Source organism: Xenopus laevis, chromosome 4S, assembly GCF_017654675.1.
Source record: "Xenopus laevis strain J_2021 chromosome 4S, Xenopus_laevis_v10.1, whole genome shotgun sequence".
Classification (NCBI taxonomy): Eukaryota; Metazoa; Chordata; class Amphibia; order Anura; family Pipidae; genus Xenopus; species Xenopus laevis.
Genome location: NC_054378.1, coordinates 21,356,059 through 21,368,500, shown reverse-complemented (window position 1 = coordinate 21,368,500; position 12,442 = coordinate 21,356,059). Strand labels below are relative to the sequence as shown.

Sequence of the window (12,442 nt, the reverse complement as noted above, 5' to 3'; positions counted from 1 at the left end):
GGGTGCAGGGAATTATGGAGCTGTCAGGTATTGTGCTGGGAGTAGCTCACTGTTTTGTGTTTTGTATTGTGTGACTCACTGTTTATTTGCGTAATGAAAGAAAATGTCAATCTAAGCTTCTTCCCAATATCCATTCATTCCTCATTCTCACTGGGTTTATAGTTCTGTGTAACTGTCATTGTGTCTGTCCCTCTCTCTGCACTGCTGCCTCTGACTCCTGATACAACTTCCCAATATCCATTCATTCCTCATTCTCACTGGGTTTATAGTTCTGTGTAACTGTCATTGTGTCTGTCCCTCTCTCTGCACTGCTGCCTCTGACTCCTGATACAACTTCCCAATATCCATTCATTCCTCATTCTCACTGGGTTTATAGTTCTGTGTAACTGTCATTGTGTCTATCCCTTTCTCTTCTCTGTACTGCTGCCTCTGACTCCTGATACAACTTCCCAATATCCATGCATTCCTCATTCTCACTGGGTTTATAGTTCTGTGTAACTGTCATTGTGTCTATCCCTTTCTCTTCTCTGTACTGCTGCCTCTGACTCCTGATACAACTTCCCAATATCCATTCATTCCTCATTCTCACTGGGTTTATAGTTCTGTGTAACTGTCATTGTGTCTGTCCCTTTCTCTTCTCTGCACTGCTGCCTCTGACTCCTGATACAACCCCCCAATATCCATTCATTCCACATTCTCATTGGGTTTATTGTTCTGTGTCACTGTCATTGGGTCTATCCCTTTCTCTGCACTGCTACCTCTGACTCCTGATACAACCCCCCAATATCCATTCATCCCTCATTCTCATTTGATTGAATAGAATTATATAGACTCAGTGCTCCACACTTTATCTGGAAGAGTAAAAATCACTCACTCACTTTTACACTGTGTCACGTTAGTGGAGCCGTCAAAGTCGGTGCTAGTGTTTCCCGGGCAGGATACACAATAATTCTGCCCAAATTCTGGTTGGTAGGTGCCCACAGGGCATCGGACACATCTGTGAGTCGTGGTGTTGTAGGAATGTCCCGGGGAGCATTGAACTGTACAATTACAAAAAGATCACATTAGCCACACAAACCACCTTGCAATTGGTCACTTTTATTGGAGAAATGGAATGGGTTTGTCTTCCTGCTGACATTCCCCTACTCTTACATGGGTGGTTCACTTTTAAAGTAGAAGGAAAGCTACCAAAGCAGTTTATTGTCAATAGATTAGCCACAATAGTGCAAGCTATAAAACTATTTATTCTGCAGAATGCTTTACCATACCTGAGTAAACAGCTCTAAAAGTTCTCTGTTTGTTTAGGATAGCAGCTGCCATATTAGCTTGGTCTGAAATAATTTCCAGCCCGAGTCTCTCCTTGCTCACTCATAGCTCTGGGCTCATATTACAGCAGAGAGAGGAGGAGGGAGGGAGAAAGGGAGGGGGGAGGGAGGAAGAGGAGCAAACTGAGCATGCTCAAGCCCTAGCCCTGAATAAAAGGAAAGAAATACTGTGTTTCTTTTGACAGAGGAGCAGTATTACTTTGAGGGTTTATTGGTGTATTTATATAGACCTTTCTGATAAAGCTTACTTAGTTTTAGCCTTTCCTTCTCCTTTAAGGTAACTTTTATTATGTTATAGAATGGCCTATTCTAATCAACTTTTCAATTGGTTTTCATTATTTTTTATAGTTTTATAGTTATTTTTTGCCCTTTTCTTCTGGCTCTTTGCAGTTTTCAAATGGGCGTCGCTGACTCCCTTCTAAAAAACAAATGCTCTGTAAGGCTACAAATGTATTGTTCTTGTTACTTTTTATTACTGATCCTTCTATTCAGGCCCTCTCCTATTTATATTCCAGTCTCTTATTCAAATCAATGCATGGTTGCTAGGGTAATTTGGACCCTTGTTACCAGATTGGTTAAGATGCAAATTGAAGAACTGCTGAATAAAAAGCTAAATAACTCAAAAACCTTCAATATTATCACCCTCTACATACTACTAAAAGGTGAAGAATACCTTTAAAACAGCTAATAATTCTAAATTGGTTATATTTATAAACATATTAACCTTGACTTATTTACACTGCATTTATTTTCAATGCAGTAGCCCTTAAAAATCTCATTTTGGAGTCAGGCACAATAGAGTATGTATAGAGTATGTTCCTCTCTGCTGCTGGCTGCACTGATAAACCAAACAGGTCCAGAGCAATTTAGTCACCTTTTGTTTCACAGTCTTGGAATGAAGTGGATCCGGGGTGCTTGGTGGTCAGGCTACCCCCACAGGGAAAGCAAGAAGTGCGTCCTCCATCAGGCTGGTAGGTGCCAAGTGGACACGATTCACATGGTCTGAAACCATCAGAGGAGAACTCGCCTGGTGGACAAACACCTAGGTGGCAAAAGAGGAAGATTCACCATTCAGAGTAAAATACAATAGTATTACTTGAAAATGTAGAACTATGTATATAATGCTGTTTTGGTGTGAAAAAAAAACCAGGTTTTTCAAAATAGTAGTGAATTATGTACAATATTCTTCTAATGGGCTGCCCTATCATCCTGTATTAATACACATTTCTACTGTACAGTGCTCTGGAATACATTGGTGCTTTATAAGTGTGTGATAATAGTAATAATTAAGTGATGTTCCGCTGCAGAGAATCATGGCTCTGCATAAAGATCCAGCAAAAACAAAGGAGCGCTCATCTTTGACTGGCCACTAGATGGCAATGTTATCATGTAAGAGCCTCTGTAGCTACTTTATAAACTGGGCACCATTAAACAGTCATGTAAAGAGCCCTATAATCTGATATAAACATTAATTCTGTATCTATAAGCCAGAAGTGTTGCTGTATTGCTGAACCTATATATATCCACACTAGCCACATGGGCCCCCCCTACACCCAATTCGGTGCTCTAAATCGTATCGGGGGGGGGACAACAGCATCAGAAAGGTGCCAAGGAGCACCTAAATGCCCCTGAAACAAGCTATACCCTTATATTGTACTGTCTAAGCAACACTGGATGTTCTGGGCACACAATGCCCTATTATAATACCCTGAGTTAGTGTGAATCAGTATTACCTACACACTCCGTTATATATCGAGCTCCTGCCATCCTCTGGTTCTCTCTTGTCTCAGGGCCGGGGCAAGTTTCACAGGTTATCTGCCCCTCCTCAGTCTGATATGTTCCATTAGGGCACAAGACACACTGCTCCTTGTCACTGTCATAGTAAGTCCCCGTCTGGCAGCTGACTGAGAAATAAGGAGAATAAGGTGTGAGACTTGCAGTTTTCTATATGCACTTGGTTCATTAAAGGCAAAGTAACACAATCCAAACTCTGATTTCCATGAGCTCAGGGGTAGGTGTTTTATTAAATGGTGTCTGACTTGCAGCCTCGCTCTACTCCCTTGTTTTACTAAGGGCTCTTACAGACAAGTGTTTTTAACTGCGCTCCCCTGGGCTTCAGTTTCATGTGTTCAGCCACAGGGGAGCACAGGAGTAGACGCATCAATTTGGCTGTACTCACACAGACGCATGTAAGTGCCGAACGCAGGTTGGGACGTAACATGTTGCGTTTTTCCTGCGTTCGGCATTTGCATGCGTCTGTGCGAGTACAGCCACATTGAAAAGAATTCAGTGCGTCTACTCCTGCGCTCCCCTGCGGCTGAACACATGAAACCGGAACGCAGGGGAGCGCAGATAAAAATGCTCGTTTGTAAGAGCCTTTAGAGTAGACCATGTATTATAAGGCATATATGAAGCTCTGGACCCAATGAATCAGGAATAACTTCAGGTCAGTAAGGGAGAAACACTGTGCAATACAATACACATTATAAGGGGCCTGGAATTTCAGTGTTATTCCCTGTTGTCGCCTCACTCTCTTTATTCCAGATCCATAAAATAGCCATTTGCCTTTAGGAGAGTCCATAACGGTAGCGCAAATCTTTATGTGTCTCCAGTGACCAATAAGAACCCATTCTTAAGCTGGCCATAGACGTGGATTCATACGATTTTCGAACCGTCTGTGGAGAATCCCGACATTTTTCATCCTGCGGAGATCGGTCGTTTGGTCGATCGGACAGGTTATAAAATTTCTGTCGCCTGCCAATAATATCTCTGCTTGTATTGCCGATCATACGATTTTCAGTGGGAGACTGTCACTAGCTTTGTCAGACATAACTATCGTACGATTGCTGTCAGGGGCAGAACATTAGCTCATCTGTTCTTTAACTACTTTATTTGATCGGAATGGTAAGACTTTGATGTGAATGGTTAGTGGAGGGTCGAGAGATGAGAAAGTCCGATCGTACGTTGATTCGTACGATCGGATCTTTGCGTCTATGGCCAGCTTAAGACTCACACAGCTGTTTTCTTTAAAACCCGAGAGGTTTTGTAATGCAAAGCGAGCTCCACGGGGTGCTAGGATTAATGGCTAAAAAACCCTTTAAAAAGCTCTTTAGAACATTGTCTGGGGCATTCATTACGTAAAAGCAACAAACAGTATGGAATCTCGACAGCCGAAACTGAACCAAATAAAAAGGTCAGGGTCTCGCCATCTCCACGTGGGGCGACATTCAGCTGATGCAAATTCACTTTCATTGTCTCAGAGACATTTATTTATTCAAGAGAAACTCTGGGGGTCAACCAAACATGTCTGTGGATTAACCCTCTGACTCACTAATTGCTTCAACCCTTCCCAGGTAAATACCATTAAGTATTGGTATATTTGTATGTATACATGTGGGATTTGCCATATTTATTCCCTTAGATAGTATAATATGAGGGTATAGCTTATTGTGTGCCCAGAACATTCCTTCTATGTATATTTGTATTTATACATATGGAAAGAGATGCCATGTTGATTCCCTTAGACAGTACACTATGAAGGTATAGCTTATTGTGTGCCCGGAGCATTCCTTCTCTGTATATTTGGTATATTTGTATTTATACATATGGAAGGAGGAGGTGCCATATTTTTTATATGTAGCCAAAGTGTTTCCCTGAGACGGCACAATATAGAACTTACACAGACTAAGAACAACACCCACTAGCACTAATACAATGTCCTCCAGGTTGTTACTTTGTTTTGCACATTTACATGTCAGCTTGGAATGATTAATGGCTTCCTCTTCAAGGTGTACAAAATAGGGGTCAGATTGTATCTTAATAGGGGTCTAAGAACCATGACAAATTATTGAAACTGAACTGCAAGATGGGTGTGTAAGTGTGTCCCAGAGCTTGAACGCCTGTCAGACTGAATTAGGGAACTTTTGTTTAGCAAAAACACATGTGTATGTGAGGGGTACATACAGAATGAGGAACCACAGATGGACCCTGCCCAGACAGAGGGAAAGGTGAGGGCACATACAGAATGAGGAACCACAGATGGACTCTGCCCATACAGAGGGGAAGGCATGGGACACATACTGATTAAGGAACCAAAGGTTGGCCCTGCCCAGAAAGAAGGGAGGGTGAGGGGTACATACAGAATGAGGAACCACAGATGGACCCTGCCCAAAAAGAGGGGAAGGTAAGGGACACATACAGAATGAGGAACCACAGATGGACTCTGCCCAAACAGAGGGGATGGCATGGGACACATACTGAATAAGGAACCAAAGATGGACCCTGCCCAGACAGAGGGGAGGGTGAGGGATACATACAGAATGAGGAACCACAGATGCACCCTGCCCAGAAAGAGGAGAAGGTGAGGGGCACATACAGAATGAGGAACCACAGATGGAACCTGCCCAGAAAGAGGTGAAGGTGATGGGTACATACAGAATGAATGTACAGAGTGGGAAAGAGCACACCAGAATATGCAGGCAATGCCTTAGTTCATTTGCAGATTTATTGAGTGCACAAGCTTTCGGGGTCACAGCCCCTTCCTCAGGTGCAATCTGAGGAAGGGGCTGTGACCCCGAAAGCTTGTGCACTCAATAAATCTGCAAATGAAGTAAGGCATTGCCTGCATATTCTGGTGTGCTCTTTCCCACTCTGTACATTCGTTGTAATATTTGGCGTGGAGGCGGCCAGGGATACGGATGCACCCAGCAAGAAAGTAAGTGGTGTGCGGCAAAAGACTTTGCTGTTGATTTACATACAGAATGAGGAACCACAGGTGTATCCTGCCTAGACAGATAAAAAGATGAGTGGTACATACAGAATGAGGAATCACAGATGGACAGTGCCAAGACAGAGGGAATGTGAGGGGTGCATACAGAATGATAACCCATAGATGGACCCTGCCCAGCCAGAGGGGAAGGTAAGGGACGCATACTGAATAAGGAACCACAGATGGACCCTGTCCAGACAGAGGGGAAGGTGAGGGACACATACAGAATTAGAAACCACAGATGGACCCTGTCCAGACAGAGGGGAAGGTGAGGGACACATACAGAATTAGAAACCACAGATGGACCCTGCCCAGGCGGAGGGAAAGGTGAGGGGTGCATAAAGAATGAGGAACCACAGATGGATCCTGTCCAGAAATAGGGAAAGGTGAGGGGTATATACAGAATGAGGAACCACAGATGGGCCCTGTCCAGACAGAGAGGAAGGTGAGGGGTACATACAGAACAAGGAACCACAGATGGACCCTGCCCAGACAGAGGGAAGGTGAGGGGTACATACAGAATTAGAAACCACAAATAGACCCTGCCCAGACAGAGAGGAAGGTGAGGGGCACATACAGAATGAGGAACCACAGATGGACTCTGCAAAGACAGAGGGGAGGGTGAGGGGCACATACAGAATGAGGAACCACAGATGGACCCTGCCCAAACAGAGGGGAAGGTGAGGGGTACATACAGAACAAGGAACCACAGATAGACCCTGACCAGACAGAGGGGAAGGTGAAGGTTACATACAGAATGAGGAACCACAGATGGATCCTGTCCACACAGAGGGGAAGGTGAGGGGAACATACAGAATTAGAAACCATAAATAGACCCTGCTCAGACAGAGGGGAGGGTGAGGGGCACATACAGAATGAGGAACCACAGATGGATCCTGCCCAGACAGAGGGGAAGGTGAGGGCACATACAGAACGAGGAACCACCGATGGAACCTGCCCAGACAGAGGTAAAGGTGAGGGGCACATACAGAATGAGGAACCACAGATGGACCCTGCCCAGACAGAGGGGAAGGTGAGGGGTACATACAGAATGAGGAACAACAGATGGACCCTGCCCATACAGAGGGGAAGTTGAGGGGTACATAACGAATGAGGAATCAATATGGCAGCTCCCATCTGTAGGCATAAATACAAATATACATGTGTGCACAATAAGCAGGGTTGTCGCTGATCTGCAATTACCCCCTCACATCTATCACTTGCCCATTGCCTTACCACATTTGCTGTCCACTCGTACTTGCCCTGTGCCACATAACTCCTGTGAATCCGACTGCCTGGGAGACTTTCTTCCAACATCCAAGTCCTTTCCAGACAGTCGCATGTGAAAGTGCTGCTTGCTGATGGCTTTTCGTAAAGTCCTGATCGTCTTGCGCAGCCTTTTTTCTGCTTTCTTGCGGGCGCAGGTGAAGGTGCAGGAGTCTAAATTGAGTTCAGACAGAGCAGCAATTAATGTCTGTCTTTCCATCTACATTTCTCCTTAACCCTCTCTATGTCAATGTCTGCTACACCAAATGTTCATATATATATATATATATATATATATATATATATATATATATATAATGATGGTTTTTTTCAAACCATCAAATGACAAAAAAACAGGAGATACTTATTTGCAGAGAAGCAGCAGGAAGAGTTAATGAATCGAATGGTTAATGTTTGTTTTTTGGGGTGTGCGGGGGACCTACAGACCAACCTGTCACCTCCTTGTGGTTTAATTCCATCTCAAATTCAGCAGTAAGAAAGTTTTCCTTGGCCGCTCCCTTCTGCCCAACGCCGGCTCTGCTCCTGCACGTTATATTCACAAAGCAGAATCTCTCGAACACCACATTTTGTTTTTCTGTGTGAATAAACAGATCTGACACATAGAAAAAGCTTGGCACGTGTTTAGACCGTTCCTAACTGACCTTGCCTGTCTTTAAAGGGGAACTTATCACCCAATGCGAGAAAATTTCATTCATTCCTCATTCTCACTGGGTTTATAGTTCTGTGTAACTGTCATTGTGTCTGTCCCTTTCTCTGCACTGCTGCCTCTGACTCCCGATACAACTTCCCAATATCCATTCATTCCTCATTCTCACTGGGTTTATAGTTCTGTGTAACAGTCATTGTGACTGTCCCTTTCTCTACACTGCTGCCTCTGACTCCTGATACAACTTCCCAATATCCATTCATTCCTCATTCTCACTGGGTTTATAGTTCTGTATAACTGTCATTGTATCTGTCCCTTTCTCTGCACTGCTGCCTCTGACTCCTGATACAACTGCCCAATATCCATTTATTCCTCATTCTCACTGGGTTTATAGTTATGTGTAACTGTCATTGTGTCTGTCCCTTTAACTTCTCTGCACTGCTGCCTCTGACCATCTTAACACACCCAAGAAGAAGGAATATTAGTAAAGGCACTGTGGGTAATGGAGTCTGGACTGGCGGACTACAGCATCATTGCATATTTAGTTAAAATCATAATGATGCTATTGTGAGTGTAATGGGCCTAAATACTCCCACTGTTTCCTATACAAGTGTGATAGGAAAAATGTGACATTTGCCTCACAGTCAGAACCAGCAGTGCAGTGGTTAGCAAGGGAAAGACAGACGCTGCTTTCAACAGCAATTACCTGTACACATAGCTTGGCATGAGAGCGATAGAGTTCTGCGACACCGCTCCAGGTTAGACAGACATGGAATTCAGACCAACTACCTTGTGCAAATAGTAATTAGCCAAGGGGCTATCACAGGCCTGAATCTCAGGCTTGTTCCTACCTGATCCTTTCTGCTGAACAAAATCCTGGCCTACATCTGATCTCCTGACTCGGCAAGTTCCCTCATTCACCTTAAACGTCGTGCTTGTTCTGACTGTCGCCACATCTGCAAAACATGGCAGGTACCAAACGGGAAAAATCATTTTATAAATAAGAATTTTACAATTAGTGTTGGGTTTCCTTCAAAACCCCCAAACCAGCTCTCCTCCTCACCCACAGCATTCTGGGGCAAATGTGACAGTTTTTCACATATAAAAAGGTTTCCATGAGAATATGAATTGCTGTCTGTGCGCTGAATAAATCACTTGGGTCTCACAGCGAAAACATCTTCCACTATAAACTAGATCCATACAAGTTGTGTCTGCACTCACATAAAAAAAATAAAATCTTAAAGGGAAATAAAGACTGACCTATTTCTGTTAGAGTGTATTAAAAGCAGACATTTTTCTATACAGGTCAATTATTTTGCTCATTTTTACTTTTATATTTTTGGTTCTGATCCTAGGTCAGTGACCATACTCAGGGCCGGATTTACATAGCGGACGCCCCCATGCCCTCTACTTCATTCATGCACATGCTCAAATTTTCATCATCGGATCCAGAGCACTGGAGAATGCCCAAAAAGAAATTTTTAAAAAAAATCATTTCTTCTGCACCCCCAGGGCTCCCGAATTAGTGTGGTTAGGCAGCATACCGCCTCCTAAAATTCTGCAGCCCTAGGCCCGGGCCTTTGTGGCCATTCCACAAATCTGGGCTTGGCCATAATGTGACTATATCAGAAGTCTATATTGAATGATTAGGCGTCTCTATGGACTGAAGTTGCAAGCAAACTCACCTGCTTATTTCCTATTGGCTACGCTCTCAGGCTATAAATTGCTGACCCTTCTGCTGGCAAAAGGAGGGACACAATCTGTTCAAATATATCCCCTGTAACAACTGGGGCCTCATTTACAAAAAATGGGACAATAAATACCCTATTATGTAACGTGTGTTGCACCCTGAGGTGCAAGAGCTTGTAGTCCTATAACTGAGCACAAAGAAAGCCCCAGATGCACCAGTGTTAAAAGGAGTCAGAAGAGAGTTCTGTTAGGGGCCCAGTTCCTGGAGGCAGCCTGGCCAGGAACAATTTCATAATTTTGGACCCATGGGTTTGCCGGATCAAAACCATGATTACATGCTAAGGGGTGTCTTTAGAGTAACTTAGGATGTGGTCTATTTAGGCATCCATTACAATCAGTTGGCAGGGCTAGGGGCCAGTTCGCATGGAGCACTAAATTTGTCATCACAATTTATTTTCAAGATCTGATACAATTTTCCAGGGATGAATTTCCCCACAATATCTACTGGATCCGAGCCCACCCCCCACAAGATTTCATTACCTGTGTTTATTGTTTCATTATTTCTCCCATTTCTAGGTTTGAGAGGCACAGGTGATCCACAGGTGATGCTAAAGGCATCTTGGAGGCCTAGAAAAGAGTAGTTATCTATCAGTATCTGCGCAACATTCCGTGGTTACGAAGTAAAGCGGAACAGACACTATGACAGAAACATCTGGTATCTGTATCTGGTTTTTGAGATATTTCATGGTTTATGGGAGTTTCAATGTGCAGTGGCAGTGATGGCTTCCTCCAAGAAATATCAACCTCCAGGGAAGTGAATCGGTATGATTCTGCCCAGGCCCATGATCCAGCTCAGCCATACGCTGTAGCACCCAGAGCATGCCTGCTATGCCTTGGCCTCCCCCCGTATTTTGCCCACACTAAGGGTACAAACAGCAAGGTTTACCAATGTCATTGGTATGCTCTTGTTTATAGTATAGTATCTGTGTAGTGATAACATCTGTACATCTGAAATGATGATGATTATCCTTTGCACAACAAAGTCATTAAAGGAATATTATCATCATGGGAAAATCCACTAATTTGTGCCTGAGAGCAAAGACGACTACAGTTAATAACATGTTGCTGGGAAAAAGTCAGAATGCCATGACATTGTGTACATGGATATGGCCTAAAATATCCCAGCTTTTCCATTTTAATGTTTGGGAGGTATGGCTATTGCCTAATCCTTTCCCTGGTGTTGGTTGCACAGCACTGGGGCTACTGTAGGTGTAATGCCAATAGCAAGAGGAGGAAATCTCTGTAAAGATAAGGAAATTAGGGGACAGGGGGTTCCCATCCCTGTGACCTTATCCATAAGGTACATATATTACCTAGCCTAATGCGTTTACCATATAACGTCCCGATGTTTAAGTTATGGATTCAATACTCACCAGGAACTGAATGAACATCAGACTGGCAGCTTAGGAAACACCTCTCATTCCCATCATTCTTAACACAACGCAGAATGGCTTTTGGCGATACAAAAGCAGGAGGGGCGCTCCCTACCTCTAAACGGAATAAAACAGAATTATCAGTAGTAAAAGCAAGCCACTGGTAGGCAAGTGAGCTTCTTTGCATAGGACGTCCAGTTCATGGAATGAGCCTATGGTTGTTGGGGGATCCTGGGAATTGTAGTTCTACAGTAGCTGCATGGCCAAATATTCCCCACAATTCAACACTAGCCAGTGCGAACAAGCACCTCCCAAAAATACACTGCAAGCAAAAACCAGCATGAACTCCCCCAATGCACTGTAAGCGAACATTAGTATACATTTCCCACAGTGCTTTGCAAGCTAGTATACAGTACCACTAGAAGGTAATGCAAGCGCCAGCAATTAATCCAAGGCATGCACCCTTAGATGCTTGTTTGCAAAAACATGCACAATGGCTCCAGCAATATAAAGGACAAAATAAAGGAAGAAACAAGAGCTGCAAAATAAAGTATCTCCTGTTTTTCAACAGTGGAACAAGGGTGTTCCCAACACTAAACACAATTAAGACAACATGGAGCTACAATAAGTACAATTGTATATAATTTATACATACATATATAAAATATAAACCCAAATGGCTGCACAGGGACAGCGGAGGGAACACAATGCAGTTATTTAATGTTCGGACAACAGCTGATGCTTCTTACCAACACAGTCTCTGTTATTCCAGTGAAGTTTATATCGAGGGTGGCACTGGCACAAGTAACTGCCAACTGTGTTCACGCAGAGGTGCTGGCAGCCGCCATTGTTGATGCTGCATTCATTAATGTCTGTTAGAAAAAAAAATTCATTAACAAGATAAAATGGGCATAGCATACACGAAAAAGAGTGACAGAGGCAAGCAACTAAATACAACAAAGGGGAGGACACATTTATGAATGGATTGGGTTATTTCATTTGCAGCCCTATGCACCAGTCACAGCATGAACAACATGCCAACCTCCTTGGAGAGCTGGCATTAGTGTAAATAGTGCTCTGTGAAACACAGGGTTGTGTGTGTGTTATTGATAAGCAGCAAACAGAGCCAAAACTGTCCCATCAGTATATATAAATACAAATATGCAGAGAGTGCACAACAAACTATAACATCACGCTGCATTGTCTAAAAACAATATGGCAGCTTTCACTTTATGTATACATACAAAAGCAGAGAGATACATTTTTAGTGTACTTTGCGGCACAAATAGATTCC

At 43.4% G+C, this 12,442-nt stretch overlaps 1 protein-coding gene across 7 annotated transcripts in view; it reads right to left on the bottom strand.

Moving 5' to 3' along the window:
- The window catches only part of scube2.S (signal peptide, CUB domain, EGF-like 2 S homeolog), a 41,755-nt gene that overhangs the window by 4,013 nt on the left and 25,300 nt on the right, over positions 1–12,442 (bottom strand). For 3 of the 7 annotated variants that reach the window (XR_005960825.1, XM_041561033.1, XM_041561032.1), the window contains 9 exons: positions 11,898–12,020; positions 11,149–11,265; positions 10,256–10,342; positions 8,878–8,982; positions 7,811–7,972; positions 7,330–7,533; positions 3,059–3,229; positions 2,200–2,367; positions 879–1,040 (listed from right to left, as the gene is read on the bottom strand). Coding sequence is in view for 6 of the 7 variants with exons in the window: in XM_041561033.1 (XP_041416967.1) it covers positions 879–1,040; positions 2,200–2,367; positions 3,059–3,229; positions 7,330–7,533; positions 7,811–7,972; positions 8,878–8,982; positions 10,256–10,342; positions 11,149–11,265; positions 11,898–12,020 (1,299 nt within the window). In the remaining variant the exon portion in view is untranslated. The remainder of the gene's footprint in view (positions 1–878; positions 1,041–2,199; positions 2,368–3,058; positions 3,230–7,329; positions 7,534–7,810; positions 7,973–8,877; positions 8,983–10,255; positions 10,343–11,148; positions 11,266–11,897; positions 12,021–12,442) is intronic. The other 4 variants (XM_018260339.2, XM_041561034.1, XM_018260341.2 and 1 more) reach the window with 4 other exon arrangements.